The sequence below is a fragment of the Lissotriton helveticus genome, chromosome 4_2 (assembly GCF_964261635.1).
Source record: "Lissotriton helveticus chromosome 4_2, aLisHel1.1, whole genome shotgun sequence".
NCBI classification, from domain to species: domain Eukaryota; kingdom Metazoa; phylum Chordata; class Amphibia; order Caudata; family Salamandridae; genus Lissotriton; species Lissotriton helveticus.
This window is the reverse complement of record NC_136064.1, coordinates 92,325,885-92,353,860: the sequence shown is the minus strand read 5'-3', so window position 1 is coordinate 92,353,860 and position 27,976 is coordinate 92,325,885. Positions and strand designations below refer to the sequence as shown.

Here is a 27,976-nt window from a genome sequence, read left to right as displayed (position 1 = left end):
CGTTTGTCCCACCACCTGTTCCTATTCCTACTGCACCTTTGCCTGTACCTCATCAACCGCTAGTTTCTGCTACTTCGACTGTATCGTCTGTCTCTACTGTTCCTACGTTCACTTCTAATATTGTCGCTCCTGTTCTTTTTCCTTCTTCTCCTTCTGCTCGTACCCGTATTCCTAATACTGTTGCTACGCTCTATTCACCACTATCTGGATCGATACTACCACCCAGCGTTTCTGAAACTTCTCAGAGACGAAGTCAAATCCCTGGTGGAAGGGAGAGAGAGACGTTAGTGACAATGGTACATAGGTGGATAAGACATCCTGTTAATTACCCTCCACGTGTGGTCTTCGACACGTTTTCTCAGTTTAATGAGATTCGTGTTCGAAGAAATGTGTAACTTTTTGAGGGAGCAATGGTATAATGATGATTTAGATACCGTACCGCCCGATATGATTGAACTTCAGAGTCAATTTTCGAACGGTATGATCGTAGGTGGAGATGTACGACGTGCCTTAGAGCGAATGTTAGCCCATAGGTCGACAGTGCCTCCTCGAGTGTCGTTTGATGACGACTGAGAATTGGAAAGCGGCTCCTGGTCAGTATCCTATGAGAGAGGTTCCGCCAGTATGGATGCCAGGTGCTCCTGCTGCCAATCCCCCAGTTTTGCCACATTTCCAAAGAGTTTGGATACACCTCCCATGGAAGCGATCAGAGGTCTTGCAGGTCAAACAGTCCTTGCCTGATCCACGCAAGAATCCGGCGGGTTACTATAAGGAGCTGTCCCAGTTGGTAGATGCTACCATTATGAACCTTGCCGACATCGACATGCTGTTCGGTAATATAGTACCACAGCCGGTTTGGGCGAGAATTCGTCAGGAAAATCATGCGAATGAGTTAGGTGGTAATTGGGCTGCATTAATAGCGGCTGATGGGCTACAAGTTGGTGGGGCTAAACCTGAGCAGTTAATTTTGGAACTGCCTCAGAAAATAATTACGCTCATGAAAACGCTTATGCCGGCGATGAGTAAACTGGGATAAATTATCAGCTTGTAAGCAAAAGAAGGACGAGAGTGTCTCTGATTTCTTCACTAGGTTCGAAGAGGCATTTGTCGATCATAGCGGTCAGGATATGGGCACTGAGGGAGGCCAACGTTTATTTGTCGATAAATTCGTATTAAATTTGTTGCCTGAACTATGCAAAAAAAATTGAAAAACTCAGAAAGTGCATGGGCTGTCTCAACCACTGCACAGATATTAGCAACGGCTCAATATTATGAGAATAGGGAGAAAGAAGAAAGTGATCGTGTAGATAAGAAAACTAAAGAGCTCAAAACAAAGGTTTTGTTGCAGCAAGCGTATCCTCCACGTTCGAATCAAAATGATTCGCAACAGCAATATAGACCACAATCACAGTCCTCCAGAACACAGTTACGTTCTGACTCCTCTGACTATAGATCTACACTTGGGTATAATCAGTGTGCGTATTGTAGAAGAGAGGGTCACATAAAATACGACTGTCCCGCTTTGCGTGACAGTCTTAATGGTGTATCGTCACGAGGAAGCCGTGGTGGTCCTACGCAGGCATCTCGAGGTAGAGGCCGCGGTACCATTCACAATCAGAATGATCGCCCTCAGAATTCATCAGATACGAATAATTGTTTTGACCAGCGAAATGCGGGGTCAGTTAGATCTACACAATATCATGTGGACGATTACTACGTTGAACATGAGACTGTTGCAAACGATCATTACTAGGACAGCCACCGACAAAGAGAGGGAGTAGTATCAGTTCCGGTTGATCAGAGTGGGCCTTACGTCGCGGTAGCTACTTCTGGCGTAGTTGAGCCTTTTCTGTTAGACACTGGTGCGACGAAAAGTTCCATCATGCATTCGAAACTCCCTGGCGCACCTTTGTCTGGCTTAACAAATGTTTCCGTTGGATTCTCTGGCGTCCCTGTTAGCAATCCTGTTTCCAGCCCTTTGCCACTTACGATTGGCCCTCGTGAGCTGGAGGCTCCATTGATTCTATCTACTGGTTGTGGTGAGAATCTTTTGGGTTTGGATTTGTTAAAACGGTTATATGCGACTTTGTATTGCTCCCCTGAAGGAGTGGAGCTTACATTAGGTCGGAGAGTAATCTCTCCTATGTACTTATCGATCGATAAATTCCCACCGGAATTGAGCTCCCTTCCTGCGTCTCTATGGGCCACAGGTCCCAATGACGTGGGTCTCTTGGACATCCCACCTTATATGATCAAGCTGAAACCAAATATGCGACTGCCACGTATACCACAGTATCGTATCTCCATTGAGGGAGAACGGGCGCTATTAGCGATTGTACACGACCTGATCAAAAAGGATGTCGTTGAAGACACTCGAGGAAATGTGGGTAATAGTACTGTACTACCAATTTTAAAACGCACTGATCCATCTAAACCTTCTGTGTATCGTTTCATAATTGATTTGAGAGAAGTGAATAAAATCGTGATCCCACAGTTTCCCGTGGTCCCTGATACAACGGCTTTGTTGACCCTGATTCCAGCTTCTGCCTCCTGGTTCACGGTGATCGACCTAAAGAATGCTTTCTTTAGTATCCCGATCGCTGAGGAAAGCAGAGACCTATTCGGATTTTCATTAGGTGGTCGCAGTTTCAGACTAAAACGCGCACCACAAGGCTATTGTGAAAGTCCGTCGATCTATAGCCAAGCACTTAAAAGTCAACTGGATGCATTTGTGTTACCGACGGGTGTGGCTTTGATACAATACGTTGACGACTTATTAGTGGCAGCTAATACGGAGGCTATTTGCAAAACGGCTACAGTATCACTATTGCGCTATCTACATGACTTACATCACAAGGTGTCACCTTCCAAGCTGCAATACTGTTGCCAAGAAGTAACCTACTTAGGTCATTTATTGTCAAAAGAAGGGAGAAGGTTGACCCCAGAGAATTGCAGCGATTTCTCGAATGACTGTGCCAAAAACTCAGAGAGATGTACGTGCCTTTCTAGGTATTACGTCATACTGCAGACAATGGATCCCAAATTTTTCACTATTGGCGAAACCATTGTTAGCTCTCACGTGCAAGGATGTTCGACTCCTTTGCCATGGACTGAAGAGTGTCAGAAAAGTTTCTCTGAATTACGTGATGCGTTGTGTTCGGCTCCTGAGTTAGGTACTCCTGATTACAGTAAGCCATTTACACTGTACGTTCACGAGAGGGATGGTTGTGCGTTGAGTGTCCTGACGCAACAATTTGGCGACAAACAGCGTCCATGCGCATATTTTTCTTCGACCTTAGACCCAGTAGCTAGAGCCTTGCCGAGTTGTTTAAGGGCAACAGCGGCAGCCGCGGCGTCCATTCGACAGTCCGCAGGTCTGGTCATGGATAATATGCTCACGGTGATGGTTCCGCATGCAGTTGACTCTTGAACCGAACGAAAACTCAACATTTGACGAGCGCAAGGTTGTCTGGGTATGAGTTGACGTTACTGGCTAGTCACATACGCATAAAACGATGTAATGTGTTGAACCCAGCAACATTGTTACCGATCAACATGGAGTCAAGTGGTGAAGCACCACATGACTGTTATCTGAGAACTGAGGAGGAAACAAAGGGTCGTATTGACCTGAAAGATACTCCATTGGTAGATCCCGATGGTACTTTGTATGTGGATGGTTCCTGTTTTAAGTTGCCGAATGGTGATGTGACGACCGCGTATGCTGTAGTGACATTGAGTACGGTTGTAGAAACTGCAAGATTGAGTCAGAATTCGGCTCAGGCTGCTGAGCTGATCGCCTTGACGAGAGCGTGTGTGTTGTCCAGAGGAAAACGGGTGAATGTGTTTACCGACAGCCAGTATGCTTTTGGTGTGGCGCACAGTTTTGGGCGATTGTGGAGAGAAAGAGGATTCTTAACGTCGCATGGAACGAAGATTCAGCATGGACAGCTTGTGAACGACCTTCTAGATGCACTTACATTGCCTAAACAGGTGGCCATAATCAAATGTAGTGCGCATCGGAAAGTGACGGATGATGTTGGTCGTGGTAATGCGTTTGCAGATGAGATTGCTAAGGAGACAGCTAAAGATCTGACAAATCGAATGTATGTTACGAGTTCAGTGAGATGGCCAACGGAGACTAGTATGTGTGAAGACAGTTGAGAGTGTGAAGGGAATACAGAATGAGGCCACTAAGACGGAAAAGACTAAATGGAAAGAGAGTACGGGGAAGTTGGATGAGAATGGATGTTGGGTTGATTTGTCAGAAAAACAGAGATGGATGTTACCGGATGCATATGTGCTCGCTGTTGTTACAATGGCTCACATAAGCGCAAAAGGCATATGCAAGTTGTTGTCTCCTGTATGGAAGAATGATGGTATTACTAAATGTGCAGAGAGAGTGGTTAAGAATTGTATGGTGTGTTTGATGTATAATCCCGGTAAGGGCACTCCCACTCCACCTGGTCATTTTGCCCCTCCTACATGCCCTTTCGAAGTTATCCAGTTGGACTTCATCCATATGGAGAGATGCAACAATTTGAAGTATGTTTTGGTTGTAGTATGTGCGTTCTCCAGATGGATTGAGGCTTACCCCCTTAAGGATAATACTGCCCTATCCACAGCAAAAATTCTGCTCAAAGAGTATTTCCCCAGATACGGCATGCCTCGGATTGTATGGTCGGACAACGGAAGTGAGTTTGTGGGAAGTGTGATGAAGTGTGTCGTGGTTTAGGTATAGTACAGAAATTTCATAGTGCTAATCATCCTCAGTCAGCGGGTTTGGTGGAAGGATACAATGGCACCCTGAAACTGAAACTTGCTAAAATTCAGGCAACAACTGGTTTATCATGGCCAGATGCTTTGCCTCTAGCTCTTATCGACCAGGGCAACTGTGCACTCTCGGGTAGGGCTTAGCCCATATGAGATTGTGTTCGGCCGTCCTGCTAATATTTGGGGAGTCCCGAGGCCTAAAGAATTTGATAGAATTGAATATCCCATGCTGATTGATTATCTCCATGATCTGACTGCTAAATTGAGTTTGATTCATCAACAGGTCTTTGAGGCTCTGCCGTCACAAACAGAGGGTCCTGGTCATCGGCTGCAACCAGGGTACTGGGTCCTCACCCGTAACTTCGGACGAAAACGAAACCTTGAGCCGAGGTTTGTGGGACCCTTCCAGGTGCTACTGGCAACAAGGACGGCGGTTCGGCTGGAGGGACGGAAGCATTGGGTGCATGCCACCCACACCAAGAAAGTCCCGTTTCCCTTGCCGGCGGATACTTGTATAAGAAAGGGTTTTTCCTCGTCTGAGACCGACTCTCCACAACGTTTTGTTCCGTTCAGCGAAGCTCAGCCCATGTCCGACACCCTTGTTGATTCCCCTCAAACAATTTCCGTACCATTAACCTTGAAAAATTCGAGTGCTGAACAATTGTCTGAACAATCGAACACTCATTTGCCATCCAATTCACTGTTTGAAGATCAGACTCGCCCTGGGAGCAGCCGATACTTTCTTCGCCCACGCACAAAAGACTAATACAATTTTTTTTTTTTTGTTGTTGTTATTTTTGGATCCCAGCACATTTACCCTGAACATTGTGGACATTTTATATGGTGTACCTTTTTCTTTTCTTCCTTTCTTTTCCTTTTTCCGTGCAGCCAAGAACCTTATAGTAAATTGAATGTTCAATTTATCTAGAAACCTATCATCCGGGTTGGCCGTAGGGCCGTGCGGGTACTTTCTTCTGTTTAGCAGTTATCGACACTAGGTCGGTTTCTTTTGTCAATTTCTGGGAACTCCTGGGAATTGATAATTGCTACACAGAACGGAGTGCGTCAAGAACGTCGCGGACGGTCGTTAGAGGATGGAATTTTCAAAGCTGTCGAAAAGAGAGAAAATGTCGGCGCAAAGATTTGCATTGGATAAGGTGTTGCGTACAAAATGTTTCTTGCTACAGGTTTTCATGTTGTTCCTAACTGTTTCTATGCTGCTGGTGGGTGGAGTATATTTTGGTTTTCAATCATTACTGCCTTCTGCCTTACCTACCTCTCCTTCTCTTGATCTAAATTTCGTCTCTACTGTTTCTCCACATTCTTTTCACATACTGCCCCAACATGAGCAAGTCAGACGTGCGGAATTTAGAAAATTCTTTTGTGCAACTCTTGCATCAGCTGGTGGTAAATACTACAAATTGTTGGGTGTGTGGGCTAATGCCACATACCATGGACAGGGGTATCCCGTATTTTGTTCTTCCGTACAGCCCCCAAGGGTCAGCTCGGGCATTCCAAATCATGTTCCATAGTGCACTAGATTCCTACCCCCACCGAGAGCCACGCTCAGCAAGCTTTGGTCCTGGCCCATACCATAAGTCTCTGGCGACAGCGATTGCTGATCTAGATAGAGACATTTTTGATATCTCACTTATCCCAGAGGAGGAAGTGCAGGCCTATAAGTACCTTAGTGAGGCTGAGTATAGTATATCAGTGGGTGATAGGCAGCTTAAAAGCTCATCTCCAATCTGGATTGTACCTCACCTAGGCCACTTTTGTCTGCAAGGTCGTGGCCGAAATCCAAGAGCCCAGCTTGGGAAGAGCGCTTGTGTGGATACTTACGTTCTACCGATGCTCTCTTCCCCTGTCTTCCTAACTGCCAAGGGTACCTATTTTGTATGTTATGAACGAGCATATACGTGGTTACCTCATGACTTCTCGGGTACCTGCTATATTGCAAATCTCTTGCCTCCGACCTTTACTGTTGCCTCAGATTATCACAGAACTAGAATTGAAAGAGGTGTTATTAGCAAAGAAGATACGACCGGTCAAGAAGCAGGAGACTTCTTTAAGGGTTTCCTACCGTTTTGGGGCCCTATGGTCAATAGCAGAAATCTGAGCCAGTTAACTCGTGTAGAAGAGTCAACTGCTAACATAACCGCAAGTGCCCTTGGTAATTTGACAGCAGAGCTTCAAGCGGATAGGCTTATGACGTTACAGAACCGTATGGTTCTAGACATTGTTCTAGCAGATAGAGGAGGTGTATGTAAGGTCATCCATTCGAGCTGCTGCATATTCATACCTGATAACGCTCCAACGGTTTATCAAGCCATCTCCAAGTTGCACAAAATCTCGGAGTCCATACACGTGGACGAGGGAGATTGGACGCTTCTAGGATGGTTTTGGGGCCTGATGTCGACCTGGGGTTGGAAGATTCTGATTATAGGGGTTGTTGTGACGTTCCTGTTCACGTGTTGTCTTTGTGTACAGTGTGGTCCTTCCTTATGTGGCCTTTGTGCTACAACGTGTATAAGAAGGCCATCTGTTACCAGAGAGGCATTGATGGATAGAATAATGTTCCAGCAACACCTGAATGATCTGATGAATATCGAGATCGACTCTGATTTCGACTAGTGCTTGCCTACATGAGGGCAAAAGGAGCGTCTGAGGTTCCGTAAAAATCGTTACGGTGTTCTGGGCATTGCCAAATATTGACGAGTTTGATATCTATGAACCGTAAATGGCGAGTTCGGTAAGTGTACGCGTTTTCGCTACACGGCTTGACACGGTTCGCCTAAATTACGTGTTTCTTACCTGAACCCTCGGGTTCCATTTTAGATACGGCATCCATTTTGTTTCTTGCCCTCACGTAGTAAGCGAGCAGGCCACTGTTCGCCTCATGACCCTTTAGTTCCCAAGCCATACGGAAGATGCATATTCCTTTCATGCGTCTTTATGACCGGAGGAATGACACTGCAGAGGCAAATGGCTCAGCTTGAGGGTAATCTTGCCGTGCCGGCCTATTGTTTCAGCCGTGCATGTGCTGGGATCAAGCTCTTTGATCCTATGATCATGTTTCCAATATTACCCCCACACTCTTTTCTCTAGGTGTGCCTGACTTCCTAGCAGCTGTTCTTGTCTTTTTTCTCTTGCTCATTTACAACTCAAGTGGAATGTGCCTAACGATGGGAGGATGTGCTTTAACAGTTGGGAACCGGTAATGTTAGTGATTATGTTCCGAGGTTCTGAAAGCATGAAGGCGACCCTTTCTTGAAGTTTATTGTGGGAACTGGGTTGTAACCTTTTGTTCACATGTTGTGCAATGGCAAAATCTTGTATAAAAGAGAGCGACTCACATATGCAATTCGAAGCAGACTCGTAGAACCTACACGCTGTTGTACTTCTAGTGACTTTTGCCTCCCTGCAATAATAAACTCTGGTCTTTGACGCCGAAGGAAGTCTCCCGTGTCTGTCACTTGTGCGCCGAAACAAGTATCCCACGAAGGTTATAGGTGTTGTTCCCTGGCACCGCTGGGCCTTAAATAGCTCAGTCCTTCATCCCACAGCAGTCCCCACTCCCGGAGGAGGGTGTCCACTCTGCTATACCAGGAAATCTTGGAGGACAGAGCGCGCGAAGTGGCCGTCCCTCCTCACCTCGGTATCCAAGCAGTAGTGCTTCGCGAAAGTGTGGAGGGAGGCCCAAGTCGCGGCTCTGCAAATGTCCTCAACAGGTACACCTCTAGACAAAGCAGATGTTGCAGACTTTGCTCTAGTCGAATGTGCTCCAATACCCTCTGGTGGGTCCTTACCGGCCAAAGAGTAGCAAATCTTAATGCAGAGCACGATCCATCTCGACAAAGTCCTCTTATGGACCGCCCTTCCTTTCTTGCAGCCAGCAAAGCCAACGAAGAGCTGGTCGTCCACTCGACAGTCTTTAGTCCTGTCCAAGTAGAAAGACACCGCCCTCCTGGGGTCAAGACGGTGTAATCGCTCCTCTTCCTTGGAAGGGTGAGGGGGAGGATAAAAGGTAGGAAGGGTAATGGACTGACCAAGGTGGAAAGGAGTAACCACCTTAGGCAGAAAAGCAGCCCTGGTCCTAAGAACCATTCTTTCAGCATGAATGGTCAGGAATGGTCAGGAATGGGGGCTTGGAACTAAGAGCTTGAAGCTCACTTACCCTCCTTGCCGAGGTAATTGCAACGAGAAAAACCGTTTTCAAAGTCAGAAGCCTCATGGGACACTTGTGAAGAGGCTCAAAGGGAGCACCCATTAAAAATGTCAAAACTAGGTTCAAATCCCACTGAGGCACAACAAAGGGTGTAGGAGGGAACCTATTTGTAAGGCCCTTCAAAAACCTTAAAACAATGGGAGACTTAAAAAGAGAAGGCTGGTCAGGCAAACAGATAAACGCCGACAGCGCAGAAAGATAACCCTTCACCGTGGCAACAGCAAGCCCCTGCTGGGCCAGAGAAAGGGCAAACTGGAGCACATCAGATAAATGGGACCTCAAAGGGTCTATAGATTTCTCCCTGCACCAAACAAATTTAGACCACCTATAAGAATAGATGGACTTAGTGGAGTCACGCCTGGCTGACAAAATGACATCCACCACATCGTGAGGGAGAGAAAAATAAATCAGGTTGCCCCGCTCAATCTCCAGGCATGAAGGTGTAAGGTCTGGAGGTGGGGGTGTAGAACCTGCCCCTCCATCTGAGAGAGGAGAACTGCCCTGTGAGGGAGACAGAGCGGCGGGTGAGAGGAGAGGTGGAGAAGGTCTGAATACCACACCCTTCTCGGCCAATCCGGGGCGATCAATATGACTTGGGCCCGGTCTTGGCGAATCTTCCTCAGAACCCGAGGAATCAAGGGTATGGGAGGAAACGCGTAAAAGTTGATTTCCCCAACTCAACTGAAACGTGTCCCCCAAGGCTCCTTGCATCGGAAACTGGAGACTGCAGAAAGACGGGCAGTGAGCATTCTCGCAAGTGGCGAACAGGTCCACCTGAGGAGTCCCCCACATCTGGAAGATGTCGTGAACCACCTCCGGGTGAAGCCTCCACTCGTGGTCGGCAGAGAACTGCCGACTGAGACTGTCTGCACGAACGTTCAACACTCCGGCCAGATGATTTGCCATCAGACAAATCTGATGGTCCTGAACCCAGGACCAGAGACGCAGAGCCTCTCTGCAGAGACACTGCGACCCCACTCCTCCCTGCTTGTTGACATACCACATCGCGGTCGTGTTGTCCGTCAGGACTTGAACCGACCGACCGCGAAGGGAAGGGAGGAAGGCCTTGAGCGCCAAACGTATCGCCCGCAATTCCAGAAGGTTGATGTGAAGCAACCTTTCCTCTGGAGACCAAAGACCTTTGACCTCCAGATCCCCCAGATGAGCACCCCACCCCAGGGTGGATGCATCCGATATCACTGTGGCCACCGATGGAGGCAGTTGAAAAGGCTTTCCTTGAGACAGATTGCCTTCCACGCCCCACCAAGATAGATCCGCCGCAGCTTCTCTGGAGATCCTCACTGACTCCCTGAGATGTCCATTGTGTTGATACCACTGCCTGCGGAGGCACCACTGGAGTGCCCTCATGTGCCAGCGTGCATGGTTGACCAACAGAATGCATGAAGCCATCAGACCGAGCAGGCGAAGAACCTTCAAGACTGGAACGACCGCTCCATTGAAAAATAAAGGAATCATCTCCTGTATGTCGCGAATCCTTTGAGGAGGAGGGAATGCACGACATACAGTAGTGTCCAGTACCGCACCTATGAACAGGTTGCGCTGTGAGGGCACCAGGTGAGACTTGGGTACATTTATCGAAAAACCCAACCTGTGCAACCACCGAGTTGTTTCCTGCAGATGATGGAGCACCTTCTCTGGCGACTCCGCTTTGATCAGCCAGTCGTCTAGATACGGAAACACATGAATCCCCGATCTTCTGAGATGAGCTGCCACCACTGCCATCACCTTGGTGAAGACTCGAGGTGCAGTAGTAAGGCCAAACGGAAGGACCACAAACTGGTAGTGCTGTGACCCAACCGTGAAACGGAGATACTTTCTGTGCGACTTCAAGATGGGAATATGAAAATACGCATCCTGCAAGTCGATCGACACCATCCAGTCCTCTTCCAACAGCGCTTGAAGAACCTGTGCAAGAGTGAGCATCTTGAACTTTTTCTGCTTCAGGTAAAGGTTCAAAATCCTGAGGTCCAGGATTGGCCGAAGTCTGCCATCTTTCTTGGGGATCAGGAAATACCGGGAGTAGCACCCCTGACCCCTTTCCTGCTCTGGAACCACCTCTATCGCACCCTTTCGGAATAGTGCCAGGACTTCTTCCTGCAGGAGAAGCAGGTGGTCTTCCGAACAATAACCCTGGCAAGGAGGGTAATTGGGAGGGAATTCCTGGAAAGGAAGAGCATACCCATTCTCTACAAGATTGAGAACCCAAAGATCCGATGTTCTAAATTCCCAATCTTGTAGAAAATGAGTAAGCCGACCCCCCACTGGGCCCACATGATCCGGAATGGCGGATCTAGGGCTGCTTTGCTGCGTTGGCCGGGGGTTGGGAAGGAGGAGGAGGAGGAGGAAGCTTGACGACCTCTAGGACGGGATCTTTGTCTGCCTCTGTACGACTTATACAGTGTATTCTGCTGCTGCTGAGGCTGCTGCTGGGATGATCTGTAAGATCGAAAGGAAGATCGGCCAAATCCTCTGAAGCGTCTTCCGGTAGTACCCCTGGACTGAAGGCCCAAAGATTTTGCAGTGGCCCTACTGTCCTTAAAACGCTCCAAGGCAGTATCAGCTTTCTTTCCAAACAGACCTGATCCATCGAAAGGTAAGTCCATTAACGCAGACTGGACATCAGCAGAAAACTCTGAAGATTTGAGCCAAGCAGCTCTCCTAGTAGCCACAGAGGAACCCATGACCCTTGCCACCGAGTCTGCGGTGTCCAGACCACTATGGATGACCTGCCTCGCAGCCGCCTGGGTGTCCGAAACTACTTCTTGAAAATCCTTCCTGTCCTCCTCAGGAATCTTTGGAATAAGCTGCTTGACAGAGTCCATCAAAGCATGGATATATCTTCCCATCAGACACGTAGCATTGGTTCATTTTAATGCCATACTGGCTGATGAGAAAACCTTTTTGGCACTTTGGTCCCGTTTCTTGGATTCCTAGTCTCCAGGAACCTGTGGAAACGCTCCAGCAGATTTCTTAGAGCAGGCAGCCTGCACTACTAAACTCTCAGGAAGAGGATGCGTTGTTAAAAATGCAGGATCCTCCGGTGCAGCTCTATACCTCCTCGCCACTGTTCTAGAAACCGCAGGAGCAGATAAGGGTTTTTTCCAGACCTCATAGATAGGTTCAGACAATGACTCGTTGAAGGGCAACATAGGTTCGATCACAGATGAGGGTGAATGAAGTACCTCAGTCAAAATATTAGGCTTATAATCAGCCGTAGGTAGAGTAATGTTTAGCAAACTCGCTGCCTTCTTAATGACAGTTTGGTAAGGCACCACATCCTTAGATGGAACATTAGATACAGAAGCTAACTCCCATTCAGGCGATAGCTCAAGCCCACTGGCCTCACACAAGTCTTCAAAGGGATCCTCAGAATCCTGCAACTCCCCTTCTTCAGTATCAGAATACCCATATTTCTCCTCTTCTAGAAGTCTCTGGGCCTTTCTCCGAGACCTTTCTTTCACAATCGAAGCCAAAGGATTCGGAAGGAACCGACTCCGACGGGGTCGGGGCCGGCGTCGAACCAGACGTCGGACGAGGTCTCTCGACATGAGGTCGGACAGAATCCTGCCTCGGAGTCGCGGGTATCGGCGTCGATGGGATCGGCGTCGTGCGCTTCGGCATCGACGACACCGGTGGTGTCGGAAAATGCCAATGCGGTGGTAGAGCCGGCATAAAAGGCATGAAGGGTGCAGGGGCATAAGCCTGTGGAACCCCTAAGTTAAAGGCCATAGGACCCGTGGGACCAACAGGTGCACCAAACGGGAACATTGCCCTTGAATATACACCAAACATGGCGTTCAGGAACTGGGTAGGATCCTGACCTGGAGTCGGAAACTCAGGATATGGACCTCTTGGTTGTTCCTGGGGAGGCGGAGTCGATACGACGTCGACCTCTTCGGGCGCCGGAACCGGAGTCGATGAACCATCAGGTGCCGGAACTTCGGCTCCACCAGCCCCTCACCTTCATCCTCCTGACCAGAAGGATTGGATGGAATCGGAGAACGGACCTGCTCATGAGGTTCGGGTGAACCCGGATGCGAAGCCTCTTCATGTTCTGACTCCGAAATCTCCACTTCTTTACTCATGAGCTTGACCTGGGACTTCGGTCTTGAGCCAGAGTCCTTCCCAGAGTGATGACGCGACTCATGGGTCCTCTTCCTGTGTTTCTTCTTCGAAGACTTCGAAGCGTGAGCCGAGGATGACTCCGAGTGCGACCTCGACCGGCGAGATCGAGTTTGATGACTTCTTAGCTTTCTTGCTCTTGAGTTTCGCCACGAGGAGTTTCGTCTCCCTCTCTCTCAAGGCCTTTGGAGTCATCTTTTTGCAGCAGGAACAGTCCTCGACATCATGGTCGGAGCTCAAACACCAAACACAACATTCGTGAGGGTCGGTGATTGACATGGTCTTGCCACATTCACCGCAGGCTTTAAACTCAGTCTTCTTCGACGACATCCCGAAGAGAATGAAGACACAAATATACGGAAATAGTAACAAAGTTACTGTAAGCTACTACACGATCCCTGAAAACCGTTAGCGTCGACGATGCGGAAAAAAGGGAACTGATGTCATCACGCCAGCGTGGGCCTGTTATAGGCGCCGGTGACGTCAGCGGGGTCGCGTGCGATGCCGTGCCCCTGTGACGTCCGGATCCACGTCGGCGCGAAGCTACAAAAGAATTTCCGAATGTTGCTGACGCAAGGGGATATTCACAAGGTGAGGAATCCACACGGCAGATGTATCTATCAGAAAGGACTCTGTTCCTTCCTACCCAGATTAGACACGGACAATGTCCTCTTTTGCTCTGGCGCTGGCAGCTCCCCAATCCCACATCTCTCTTCCTCTTATTACCTCTTTCTATCAGCCCCTCCACACTTTCTGAAAACCGGGACTTCAAGAAACTGTTCACAACCTCTTTCCTTCTTTCATTTATTTGCTCCCCTGTGAAATGGATCCCAAAAAGAAAACACTCGATGGCGATGCCCTCTTTCTGACATTTTTCTATTCCAAAATGCAGCCTCTGGACGGAGAGAAATAGAAGGTTTAAAATATGAAAATTATATAACTAAATAAAGCTAGTTAAGAGTCGTTGCAAAATAGCCAAATTGATTTTATTCACACCCAAACACATCAGCCTCACTTTAAAGAGTTTGCCAGTGAAGCGCTACTTTTGTTTTATTGTCTCTTTGAACAGCATTGTTTTCCCTGTGAGGGGAAGGTCACCATTCTAGGAGGTACTGTAGGAACCCAAAGGCAGGTACAGAACAAACAACAAGCAGAGCCCTGCGCAGCCACCCTGCCAGCACATAGACAGCCCCCCACCCTTGTGCCCCATAGGCAAGGGACATGCGTAAAAGTCATGTCACACGTAGTAACCAATCACCCCCATCCTGAGAAAGGAAGTGAACCAGTCCCAAGACAGATAGGGACAACAAACCTCCTAGCCACCCCAACATAGAGGGCAACCACCCACAAGGGACAAGGGCAAGACATGGCCAGATGATCCCTAATCCGAGAATAGCGAAGGAGGGAGGGGAGGACAGGGATAGATGGAAGAGGTGTGGCGCCGCGGCCAGGGCGACTGACGCTGGAATCTGGGGACCATGGTTCGATCCCCGGCTCCGGCGGCAGGTTAGCCCAGCACCATGTGACTCTGGGCAATAGCTCGCTTAATCTTCCCGACGGCCCCCCCAGCGCCTAGAGACCCTTACGGGTGATTGTGGACTTTACTTTACTTTTAGAAAGCAATCCCCCTCTCCCCCCCCCAAACCTGGCGTAGCCAGAGCAGCAGGGCACCGTAACCATATCCTCCAAAGAACCAAGGGAGGAATGAACCGCCCCCAGACTTAGCCACCCGTCCAGAACAAGGAAGGCACAGGAGGCACAGCCCCCCACCAGGAGGAGTACCGAAGACCAACCAAAGGATCCTCTCAGAATAGGGGAGGAAGGGCGGGCCATGAAGGAATCTGCAGCTAGAATCGTCTCTACCAGATACATTGTTACCGAAGATAAGTAACTCGTACATCTGATAGACTACTAGCCACAGTAGAATAGATACCCTAGCAATACCACCTGGGAATGGGTCTGCGAAAGGACCCAGAAGCCAGAACAGAGGGCCCCACAGGGGACCAGAACAGAGGGCCCCACAGGGGACCAGATCGGTGGGCCAGGTAGAACCTCGTCCCTGCCAGGCAATAGGAACCCACACAAGCAGAACCCAACCGACCAAGAGGATGTAGGAGGGAGAGGAGGAGATGCCCAGGCACACCCCTACGAGTGGCCGCGCACACGACCTCAAGAAGCAAAAGCAATCTATATAAACGAAACAGAGAACAGGCACCCGAAGGCGACCTGAAGCACAAGTTACTTACCTTCGGTAACTATATATCTGTAAGAAACAGTTAGTATTAGATTCCTTACCTTAGAATATCCCCAGGTGTACCCCTGCGCATCGTTACGTGTCGTCTGCGGCTCCCCGTCCGTCATCAGCGCCGGGATGACTGAGTACTTATACGCCGCCCTCGCGCGCTGACGTCAGTTCTTATACACAGCTTTTCTGTGCCAGAAACGCAGAGCCATGATAAAAACCAACACTGGTGCCATGAAACTAGGGCCCTGAAAGGGGATGACCTTAACCCTAGATATCGGTTCGCAGAACGGGGAGGATGGGTGGGGCGGTAAGGAATCTAATACTAACTACTGTTTTACAGATATATCGTTACCGAAAGAAAGAAACAGGTTAGTATTAGAATCCTTACCTTAGAATAGATACCCCAGCAATACCAACCCCGGTGGTGGATCTGCGAACCAATGATCACACCAGAAAGTCTGGAGAACGGAACGATGGAAAAAGCCATCTCTCCGGACTTGGCTGTCCAGGCAGTAGTGTTTTGCGAACGTGTGCAGCGAGGCCCACGTAGCTGCCTGACAGATGTCCTGCAGGGGGACTCCCCGACCGAGGGCAGTAGTAGCCGCCGTGGCCCGAGTGGAATGGGCACGTAGCTCCACAGGAGGCTCCTTAGCCAGTGAACAACAAGCCTTGATGCACAAAACGACCCATCGGGAAATGGTCAGTTTGTGCACCGCCAGGCCCTTCTTAGCGCCCACGTAACCAACAAAGAGTTGGTCATCCACACGGAACTGGTGTGTGTGTGATCCAGATAGTATGAGAGAGCACGTTTTAGGTCCAGACGGTGGAGCCTCTCTTCCTCTTTCGAGAGATGCGGAGGCGGAATGTAGGTGGGCAAGGTGATCGACTGCCCGATGTGACTACCTTGGACAGGAAAGAGGGTCGCGTCCGCAACACAACTTTGTCCGGATGGACAGAAAGGAAAGGGGGTTGTGAAGACAGGGCCTGGAGCTCACTCACCCTCCTGGCAGAGGTGATGGCAAACAGGAATGCAGTCTTAAGGTAAGAAGACGAAGAGGACAGTTATGAAGTGGCTCGAAAGGAGCGCACATCAGGTAAGTCAGAACAAGGTTCAAGTCCCACTGAGGCATCAAAAAAGCGAACATACGAGTGATGCCCTTCAAGAACCTATTTACAACTGGGGACGTGAACAAAGAGGGCTGATCAGGAAGCCTTAAGAAGACGGAAATGGCAGAGAGGTAGCCCTTGATAGTGCCCAGAGCAGAGCCCTGCTGGGCAAGAGAAAGAAGAAAGAGGAGAACCTCAGAAAGGGGGGGCAGAGAGTGGATCCACAGCCTTTGCTGTGCACCATGCCACAAATTTGTTCCACCTGCAGGTGTATACCGATTTTGGGGAGGAACGCCTGGCTGCCAGAACAACATCACAGACTTCAGGAGGCAAGTCAAATGGCCTCAACTGTCTCCGCTCAATCTCCACGCATGGAGGCTGGACAGGTTCGGGTGGAGAACCAGCCCCTGCTGCTGCGACAGTAGGTCCTCCTGAAGAGGCAGACGAATCAGGGGATCGACTGACATGCTGAGAAGCTCTGGATACCAGTACCTTTGTGCCCCGTCCAGAGCCACAAGGATGACTTGGGCCCGGTCGTGCCTGATCTTCGGTACTCTGGGCAGAAGTGGTATAGGCGGAAAGGCGTACAAAAGACCGCAAATCCACTCGCGACGGAAAGCGTCTCCGAGCAAGTGCCGCCTTGGAAATTCCAACGTGCAGAACTGATGACCTTGCACGTTCTCTTCTGCGGCGAATAGATCTAACCAAGGCTCTCCCCTTGCTGAAAGAGACCTTGCGCCACGTCCGAGTTCAGACGCCATGCGTGATCCATCATGCACCGAAGGCTGAGTTCGTCCGCCCTGGCGTTCAGGGAATCTGCCAGGTGTTGAACCACCAGGGTCACGCCCTGATGTTCCAGCCACTGCCAGAGGCACAAAGCCTCCTGACATAGGGTCCACGACCCCACCCCGCCCTGTTTGTTGGAGTACCACATGGCGGTGGTGTTGTCCGTGAACACCTGCACTACACTCCCCTGGACAGAGGGGCGGAATGCCTTCAGTGCAAGTCTGATCGCCCGCAGCTCCAGAAGGTTGGTATGGAGCTGGGACTCCGCCGGAGAACAGGGGCCTCTGATCTCTGCCTCTCCCATGTGGCCCCCACAGCCCTGGAGGGACGCGTCCGTCACAACTACGTGATCGGGTTGGGGTAGGGAGAGGGATCTGCCGCTGACCCAATCGCGGTCCGCGAGCCACCACTGCAACGGTTTTACAGTGCTCTCCGAGATCAAGACATGGTCGGACAAGTTGCCATGATGCTGGGCCCACTGAAACTTCAGGTCCCACTGCAGAGCCCGCATCCGCCACCTGGCGTGATGCACCAGAAGGATGCAGGAGGCCATCGGTACCAGAAGCCACAGCATCAACCTGACCGAGACTTGGGATAACGGCTGAAAGATCGGAATCAGAGCCTGAATGTTCTGGAGGATAAACCCTCTGTTCTGGAGGATAATCCCAAAACTGCGCCGAGTCTAGAACCGCTCTGATAAAGGAGCTTCTGAGAGGGACACAGGTACGACTTCAGCCCATTGATGGAGAACCCCAGCAGGTCGGCCGTAGTCTAGAGGTGGCTGACTACTGTCTGGGGCGAGCCCGCCTTCAACCAGTCGTCGAGGTAGGGGAAGACTGAAACCCCTAACCTGTGAGAATGAACTGCAACCACCGCCATCACTTTCGTGAACACCCGTGGGGCGCTGGTAAGGCTGAAGGGGAGCACGGTATACTGAAAGTGCTCATGGCCTACCGTAAACCGCAGGTAGCGCCGGTGAGCCGGCAGGACGGGAATGTGAAAATAGGCGTCCTGCAAGTCTAACGCTACCATCCAGTCTCCTGGGTCCAGGGCAGCTAAGACCTGATCCAGTGTCAGCATCTTGAACTTCTCCTTCTGGAGGAAGCCGTTGATGTTCCGCAGTTCCAAGATAGGGCATAGGCCCCCTTTGCCCTTCTTGGGAACCAGAAAGTAGTGGGAGTAACAACCACACCCTACTTCTAACCCAGGAACGTGCTTGATGTCCCCCTTAGCCAAGAGGGCCGTAACTTCCTCTTGCAGAAGTTGTAAGTTATCCCCTGACACGCAGTGGTACTGCGATGGCATGGCTGGAGGTGTCTGTAGGAGAGTAGGGTCTGCTTCCTATGGTCACCCCACTTTTTGCTTTTGCTTTACTGGTTTTCGACTTAGATGTGGCTGTGGGCCTGCTAATCATGCCCATAGCCCAGATGCACTCTCTAAATTCACACCATGTACTCTAGGTACATCCACACCTGGGAATTGGTTCACCTTGTCAGCCCCTGTAGAAGTGTACCCTAGGTACTGGGGCATAGGTGTAACCAAGGCCTACCAGGGGCTGCAGCATGTATTATGCCACCCCTGGCTGGCCACTCAAAACGGACAACTGGCTGATCACTCAGCTGGGGCAAGGTCGTGTAATCACCCCTTGCTTAGGCATAGTATTCCTATATCTACCCTTATATTTAGACACACAGTAACCTATAAGTCACTCCTATGGCAGGCCTTAACAATCCTGGAGGCAGAGTGCTTGGTTACGTGTGAGATGGTGCTCTAGCATGAGCTGAGCCTGTCTGCAGCTTTCGGAACCATGTCCTAATAGCTGTTCTACGATATCGCCATACCATATACTCTTAAGTGCATTATAATCCTCTCGGTTGAATGCTAACTTTGGTTTGGCTTTATCTAAACATGTCGTGTAAGGTGTAATATGCTTTGGAATACTACCACAATTCTGGCGACGGGGGTAGCACTCCACCCTACTAGAGGGAGAAGACATGTTGCTGACTATCCCGGATAAAGTTAACCAGAGCCCCAGCATCACAAAATGGACGCTGCTGCCACAGACACAAGTCTGACCTTCTGCTGCTGGGAGTCCTTCCAGTCACGGAGGTTTGGACAATAGGTTTCCTGCCTGGAAAGGTGCGGGCACCACCCCAGACAGAACTTTGTGTATTAGGACAGGGAGGGCTGAATAGAATGAGACACTGCCTGGAGCACACAAGGTGCTCCATGCATACCCCAGTTCAAACCGGTTGCTGGGGCACTTCTGCCCCAGCTCTGGCGCGAAACTGGACAAAGGAAAGGGGGTGTAACCCACTCCCTTTCTGGTCCCACCCATAGGAGGGACCTAGAGAGTAATCCAGCCCCTTTTAGTTGTATAAAGGTAGGAGCGGAGTCCTGAGACTTTAGATTAATCCTGAACAGAAACTTGACACGAAACTCTGGACATTCGACATTCTGCTGAAGCTGAAGACTGAAGAATCTCCCTTGTGGCCAAGGAGTGACCACCCTGGGCAACCAGGCACCATCCAGCAAATCAAAGGCTTGCCAGAGCACAGAGCCTGACACGACCCAGACTTCCAGACCCTCTCTTCACGACTGCAGCATAGCTGAGATCCGTGGAGGCGACGAGAGACGTGGGACCGGACATCTTGGAAAGCCTGAAACTTGCTAAATGTGCAGCTCCTGAGGCATCCTCGAAGCTGTGCACTGGGGATTGAGAAACCCCGAACCCAAGCTCCACATGCACCGAAGATCAGCCCTCCACGAGTTCTGTGTGGGGCCGTTCTGCTCGACGAGTTGTCCGGTTGCTGGCCCGTTGGCTAGTAGCCTCTGTGACGACAATCCTTTTGAACCACCTAGCTGGTCTGGTTGCTCCAGACTGGCCCTTGCTTCCCTGCAAAGGTGAGGCACCCCAGACCTTGCTGATCTGCACCAGAAGCCTTTGTTGAATCCTGCGTGGGTTGCCTTTGCCAAGGCTTGTTGACTCAAATCTGGAAGTAGACTCCTCAATCTGCGAGAACCTTCGTGAGACAGCTCGTCTCCAGCACCTGGTCGTCATCGACACCTCCTGGTCCACGTGGTTGCCATGACAAGCTTCAAGACAGCACCTGATTGCTCCTAGACGTAGTCTGGTTCCTTCCTTGTTCCACCCGGTCACTGGCTAGTGACCCAGACTCTGTCCCCTCTGCTTTCAGGTCCTCTTCATCCTCTATCCACCCTTGGATCCACCCAGACATCTTCCTCCTGGTCGCCTGCAGCATCTTTGGCTCCATAGGATTCAACAACGAAACTCGACATCTTCACACCTATGCACCCGCCGTCCGTGGGTGAGGTAACGCGAGTACTTCGGTGCTCCCAAGGGTATCGACTATCCAAGTGTCTAAGTCTTTAGTTGTTTCCTCCTAGCTAAACCAGAAGTGTCCTAAATCCTTCTAAATCTAACTTCTAAGTTCCCATTGACTTTGCATTGACACACGCGTGTGTGTAAAGAAACTGCACGCGCCGCCTGTGGGCTTCCTACTCCTAAACTTTTGTTCAGATAGTTTAGCCCCAGCGATTCCCTAGGCCTTTCCTTTTCTCGTGACGTGGTACTTGTACCACTTTCTTAATATATAGTTTGCTTCGCCCCTAGGGCCTAACCGTAAATTGTGCAACTTAACGTATTCTGACTAAGTATCTTGTTCTGTGCTTTGGCCTGTGATCTCAAAGAGTTCAGAGGAGTGTGTTAGTAAATAAATACAGCTGGCTTTACACGCCCTCAAGAGTCTTAGCCTAAGACTGCTTTGTCCATGCTACCACTAGGATAGCTGGTCTAGAAGGTTGACTTACAACCATCACCATAAGGGTTGTTTGGACTGGTGCAAGGTGATCACTAGAATAGTGAACATCATATACCAGGCCAACTTCTCACACTGAGGATACATCGAAGATCAGAATGGAGGTGTAACTGGATAGGAATGCATTTCGGCTGGAGATATTCGGGCTATTTATGATTTTGACTGGTGATACTATAATCATGAACTTATGGATGGTTTTAAAATAAGGTTTAAATCTAAAGGAAAGTGTATTTTGATGAACCTTATTATAAATATTCCCACGATAATGAAACACTTCTTCGTTAGAGCGGATTAACAACTTACTGGACAAAAAATGATTTGGAATATCAACAGTGACTGGAACGTTTTATCTTGGATTAATTGAGCATATGAGGACTTGGTGATTTGTATATTATTTTGAGGATCCCCGTAAGGTCTACTGTGGTCATAAGGTGCACCCGAGGGGACTGCTGCTCTCCAATCCAGCATTACTCTAAAAAGTATGTTGGATCAGCACCTGAAGTCAAGAATTCTGGGTATTCTTGGACTCACTGTTGGAGACTCGAGAGGAGGGAGAATAAACAAGCACCAAGGTCAATGATACCAGAGAAGATACAGGCATCAAGTCTTGATTCTGGAAATGAAGGTGCAAGAGTGCAACCCAGGAGGCTGCTTACCTCAGACATTTTAATGTCTTTAGACAAGTGCATCATGTGGAGCCTTATCTTCTCCCTTTGGACGAGTATGATGGCGAAACGAGACCTGGTTTTAGACTTGGTGACCGAATGGTAAATCACCACACAGGCCAGCAAGTTTCGCTTTGCACTCTTGCATGGTTTTAGGATTCTTCTGAAGGCAGAATACACAAAGAAAATCAAGTCAAGAACCAAGACACCAGAAGCAGTCATTGTGTGGGTCAGAGATGGACATTTGTTCATCACACCAACGGCAGGGATTAAACCCAGACCTCTTAGGTAGAGCCAGGATCCCCAAGCTGCACCAAAATTTGAAAGTACATTTTCATCACCTCGGAATGAGCAGAAGCTTCGGACCCAAGTCCAAAGGCATCGGAAAAAAACGAACTGATGGCAGGGAGCTGGGGTAGGTGCCATAAGGATTCAGTGACATCACAGCAGATTCACTTCTGCCAACATTGAGCCATCACTCCCTACTGGTTCCATAGAGAGGTTAGGCATTTCCACATCTAGACTGGCACCTATGGTATTTAAAAGCAAAGAATCTGCACAAAGTAGTATCCATCACAAGAGCTACTTCTGACATTTCAAAAAGTTACTGTTCTACCTCTGTTCTAGCATGAGCCATTTGGATTGGTCCTTCTGCAATCAGAAATCAAGAGGACAGAAGTCTAGGATAGGACAGAGGCCTCCGTTCTTCGGCACCAGACACAAGCAAGACCAAAGTCCTGCAATAGGTGCCAGAAACCTCTTGATGGCTTTTTTGGCCAAAAGGAACTGCAAGACAGACAGTTGTTTCTCTGCCCTGAAGGTTATGTAAGGTGCAGGTGGGTAAAAGAAAGGGCAGAGCTACAAATTATAGTACAGAGGACTTGTCAACCTTGGAGGAAATGGGGGTTCCTACCTCGGACATGGTGACTGTCTACCAGCACGAACAAACAGCAGTTATGTAGGTGCAGACGTCGGAGGGGCAGGAGACTGGAACGCACACTATGTCCATGGTGTTTAAAGAGCCTATACCACGAAAGGACTATCACAATTTCTCTGTAGGACTGCAGGATTGATTAGCCTACGTAAGATGGCCAAAGGTTGTCTGAAACAGCCAGTAAACCTTTGGTCACCGTATCCCAAAGGGCACGGGAGTAACAGCAGAGAAGACAACAGGCAATGACTTCTCAGAGCAAAGCTAGTGAAGCAGAAAGTTCTCTATTCTTTTTGACTATCCATCGGGGGAAGTGGTAGGGAAGGCATCAAGACTGACCCTCCTGGTGGACAGATTTACTATCAGACCCTAAAGTGTGATATTGTGTTAGGAAGGCAAGACCACCAGGTGCAGGCCAATGGTGATGGGCAATGTTCCTATTAACTGTTGACCCTGAACAAGACTCAGCCTAGGTGCGCAGAACAGTCTCAGGGTCTCATTAAATGGTAGTAGTAGCTCAGTGGGAGACTGCTCAGGTTGTAGGACTTTGGTTAGTTAGTTTTCACTTCCAAGGTAGGCAATTGTAAATCTAACATTTGAGCTGCCCTTCGCATCACTACAGTGAAGGAGGGTTTTTTTCCTACAGCAGGACACAAGGAAAGTATCTGCGAAGTGTCAAGCCTATTTGCGTTGGGAAGCTCTTGATAGCAATTGCAACAGCCCCTGCATGGTTTGAACCCTGTGGTTTTAGAGGCTTGCATTTCTCATGCAGATTGAGAAATTGCTCTTGAAAATTATTGTTAAAGACCAGGGAGAATCTCTGGATCTGTGTCTGAAGGTGCAAGAAGGAAGGAACAGATGTCAGCACACATGGGTGGCGATTATATGTAGCTTGGCTCAACTAGGTCGGCATGTAGCTACATGGTGCCATCGACACAGGAGAACTGCTCTAAAAGTATCTGGATCCAGTCTGAGTGAGGATTATTCTCAAGGCGAGGAATATAGTTACAAGTATCCATCGGACCTAGTTTCACTGGTTGGTGCTTATATGGATTTGCGTCATAGCACCTTGAGGCGGAGCAAGGCCTTTGTGGAGTCTAATGGCACATGAGGGAGATCGCTATGAAATGGTTCTAGAACAAGTCTGGTGCCTTAATTCAAATGGTGAGGAATCTGCGGTGAGAAGTATCCATTGGAATGGATGCTACGCGTGCTGATGTGTCAAAATGAAAGGTGGGCGGGGTGTTCACTGGTATATTGACCCATAGTCAAAAAGCAGAAAGATCACTGCAAATGGAGTTTGAATTTAGCAGTGCACACACTGGATGGATTCCCTCACAAGGCAATGTAAAATGTTAGGCAACAGGATATGATTTAGTCCACAGTACATAATTGCCATTCTCCCATAACTGAACTCTCTATATGCAACATTACACTGCCCAGAGTGCACATCACATACTGCCCTCCACACCACATTACTACTGCAAACAATCACCCACAACCACCTGGGTTAGAAATGTCAGTTCCCCAGTACAACATTGATCTGCTCCCATGTAAGCTACCTGGCGCATCTCATCTATCAACATGCTACCATTGTACAAAGAATGCACCATTAATCATATTACTTCTTGCGACACCTTTGGAATCCTTCCAGGCCACTGTTGAACCCCTACACCGCTCTACAATAGTGCCTCCCATAGCACACAGACCATACAAGGGCAAAGGGAATTCCATATGTACCAGAGCAGCAAATATTTCTTCAGAACACCATAACCACTACTTGTGCTTCCATTCTGCTCAACAGATACCTGAATACTCCTGCCTAAATCACTTGTTCGACTGCCTTACATTCTCCCGCCAATCAACTTTAATCAGACTATTACTACCTCTGGAACTAAGTGATCAGTCTTTCCTACAAGTGTAAAAAAACCACATCTCTACCTCTGGAAATTACGATTCCTATTTCCAATATCGCTCCACCACCCCACATGCTCCCACATCAGTAAAACTTCAAGAGCTGAGGTCAGCTCTACCCCACACAGCAGTGAAGTGCACTTTTTTTTATACCAGTGTGCAGTAACACTCACCATTGAGTCAATCGGCTGGTTGCGGCACTTTTTGAAGTTACAGGCACACCCTTCTCTACAGGCTTGTTTCAGCTTTCGGCAGCCACACATTTTGTTTCCGCATCTGCCTTTGCAGGAACACTGGTAAAGAAAGAGAGACAGGTTACTTACCTGTAAAAAATTAGGAGTGAACATGTCTATTATACGAAGATTTATTCATGCAGCCTATACGAAGAATATCACATCCAAGAAGAAAAATTTCTTAAAATAATTGCACTGGAGTGCTGCCCCAACCAAAAATCATAACAGGTTAAACAAATTTTTATTGAAATCTTGATTTTACACATTTATTAATTCTATAGAAGCGTCAACTTCGTTATCTACACTTTGTGAATACATTACCCACCTTTGTAACTCCAGGGAGTGAGTAACTTCTACAAACGGCTAATACTGTGGGAAGCGCGACGTCTGGGCAAAGGAACAGGTTTTGGTCACATTCTCCTTCACACACTTCCTCTTTACGGGTATGCTTAAGAACTGAGTTACATGCAAGTAAGACTCTTACACAACAGTTTATCAAAGGTATGTTCATTAAGAGAAATATTAAAAATAAAATAAAGTTACTTACCTTCAGCAGCTCTTTATGATGGATACTCTAGCTGCAGATGCCTCACCTTTATAAAATCCCATAGGTGCCAGATGAGTAGTCTCAGCAGTCATAGGCGCCACCCCCACCCAAGCCAGAGTCGTGGCTGGAGCCCAGGCACCACAGGCTTCTCATTCAGGTCTGTGACCGACGTCTTTTTCATCTAGTCTGAGAACACCTTGAATCCTGTTATTTTCAGTTGGGACATCATTTCCACAACACTATTGTTCAAAGCGTTATTTGGAGTAATCGTTAGACTCCAAAAGGTGGGAGCGAAGCTCCAGATCAGCATAGGGATGCAAGAAAGACATTGGGCAGGGGTGGCGCTTATATGCAGTTCCGCTCAATCTGTTCTGGGGCACTATGGAGTCAGAACGGACCCACACAATGCCACCTAAGAGCACGCAGGAGCACTGCTAGAAAATTATTTAATGGAACTCTTTAAATAAAAGTACATTATATTTTAAAAAGGTTACAAAAAGTTTACTATTAAGTTAGATTTAAAAAAAAAAAAGCAGTCCAACAATGCGCAGTAAAGGAAACCCCATTGCCAAAAATCCAGCGATAAAGGTACCCCTGATGTACTGACCTCAATGCAATGACTCCCAATGTCATTTCCTGTGCTGTAACTACTGACTGACATTTGTTGATTAAGCTTCTGCATTATCCTATTTATCAGATGAATACAGGCCAAAAAACAAACCACCCTCCACAGAATCCATTGCCTCTTGGAAACTATCAAATAAACGGGACCCTTGCTGTTTAGTAGCAACCAGATTCACCCGAAGCCATCACTATTTGGCCAATACCTCATTTAACAGCAGTCAATTTCTCATTTGTGGTAAACAGATCTCCTTGGACAAAAGATCCAGTCATGTATTCAGGAAACCCAGAAGACAAAACAATTTGCCTCAATTCAGTCCAAGTTCACAGATTTAAAGACTTCTTGCAGAAGAGGCTGTACCATATCTGGCTTGTTGACATTGTTGATGCCATGTTGTCTTCCACTATTTGTACCAGTTTTCCCACGTCTTGGGGAGAAAAGCCACCAGAGACGTTCACCACTCTGAACCTAAACGGATATGCGGTTTTACTTCAGGTGGAGTGCCTCACACGTATATGCACCTCTTACAGATCCAAGTCCAACCTATCCTGGAAGCATATAAATGTAAAAATGTAAATGTAGTAAAGACCAGCCCACATGTGAGAGTGCCATCTTTCTTGCATTGGTATGCTCCCACTTTTTTCTGAACTGCTGATGTGCTTTGATTGAGTACCCTGGGCTCCTGCCAACCAGGTACCCAGGGCCTGTGTTCATTCCCTAAAACTGTATTACAACTAAAACCCAATTGACATCTCTGGCCACCTGTCAGCCCTTAATAAATGGTACCCTAGGTACCCAGGGCAGGGTGACCAGGGAAGACCCCTGAGGGCTGCAGCACTTATTGTGCCACCCTCAGGGGCCCTGTACCCTGACACCCACACACTGCCTTTGCAGGCTGTGTCTAAGTCCAGACCCAAACAAAGTCGACGTGGCACACAACCGTGTGCCATGCCCACAGAACCCACTGCCCTGGTATACTTCAGTCACCCCTCTAGCTGGGTGCCCTATTCAAGAGGTGTGGTCACAGGTGCATGAGCCCTGTGCCCCTACAATACTCAGGGCCATTCCTGGGCACTGTAAGTGCAGTGATGCCATTGAGAGTATATGGTGCTGGGAGGTTGTCATTACGAACTCCAAAGTACCATAATGGCTACACTGAAGACTGACACGTTTGGTACCAAACTTCTCAGCACATTAAAACCATACTGATGCCAGTGTGGGGTTTAATGTAAAATGCACCAGAGGGCATCTCTAAGATGCCCCCTGAAAACCTAACCTACAATCCACGTCTGGGCTGAGTGGCTGCAGAGGCTGCCACACAGCAGACATGTTGCTGGACCCCTGGGTAGGAGAGCAACCTCCTGGGCCTGCAACAATGCACATCCTGGGTGAGGTGCTAGGTCTCCTCCCCCAGGATGAGAAGGGGAAGCTTCAAAGGCATGCCGCCTCTGAGCTTCTCCAGATCATTTACTGTACCCAGGAACTGGCCCCCACCAGTCCCGATGCAGACTCTGGAGGGAAGACTGGCGGAAAAAGCTACGTCAGGAAGGGGGGGGGGGGTGGTACGGGGTGGTGGCAGCCTGTGCCAACCGCACCCCTCAGGTAGAGGAGACTAGATGAAGCACGACCCCGGGCTCCGGCCATCTTGAGGATGGGGAGCCCTGCCCAATCACAGCTAGGCTCCTGCACCCCTCCCACAGGAGGAGCAGGCTAGGGGGTGTACCCACCCCAGAACTGGGACCTATTGACTGCAACGCCCCTAAATTCAGTATTTAGGGGCTCCCTGAACCTTCCTTCCTCAGATCCTGATAAGAAAAGAAGAAAGAAGATCAAGACCCGCCGTGCAGCTGCTAACAGGACAAAAACTGACTTGGCCCCAGCCCTACCGGCCTGTCGATCCTGGAACCTGCTCCTGGAACCTGCTCCTGCCTGATCCCGGCGACTCC

General features: G+C 48.8%; 1 protein-coding gene across 2 annotated transcripts in view; it reads right to left on the bottom strand.

Moving 5' to 3' along the window:
• The window catches only part of KIF4A (kinesin family member 4A), a 307,198-nt gene that overhangs the window by 19,726 nt on the left and 259,496 nt on the right, over positions 1 to 27,976 (bottom strand). Inside the window, exon 29 of one of the 2 annotated variants that reach the window (XM_078640186.1) lies at positions 24,802 to 24,921. The exons of the other annotated variant lie outside the window; for it this stretch is intronic. Within the exon in view, the coding sequence (XP_078496312.1) occupies positions 24,802 to 24,921 (120 nt within the window). The remainder of the gene's footprint in view (positions 1 to 24,801; positions 24,922 to 27,976) is intronic. 2 annotated transcript variants of the gene reach the window in all.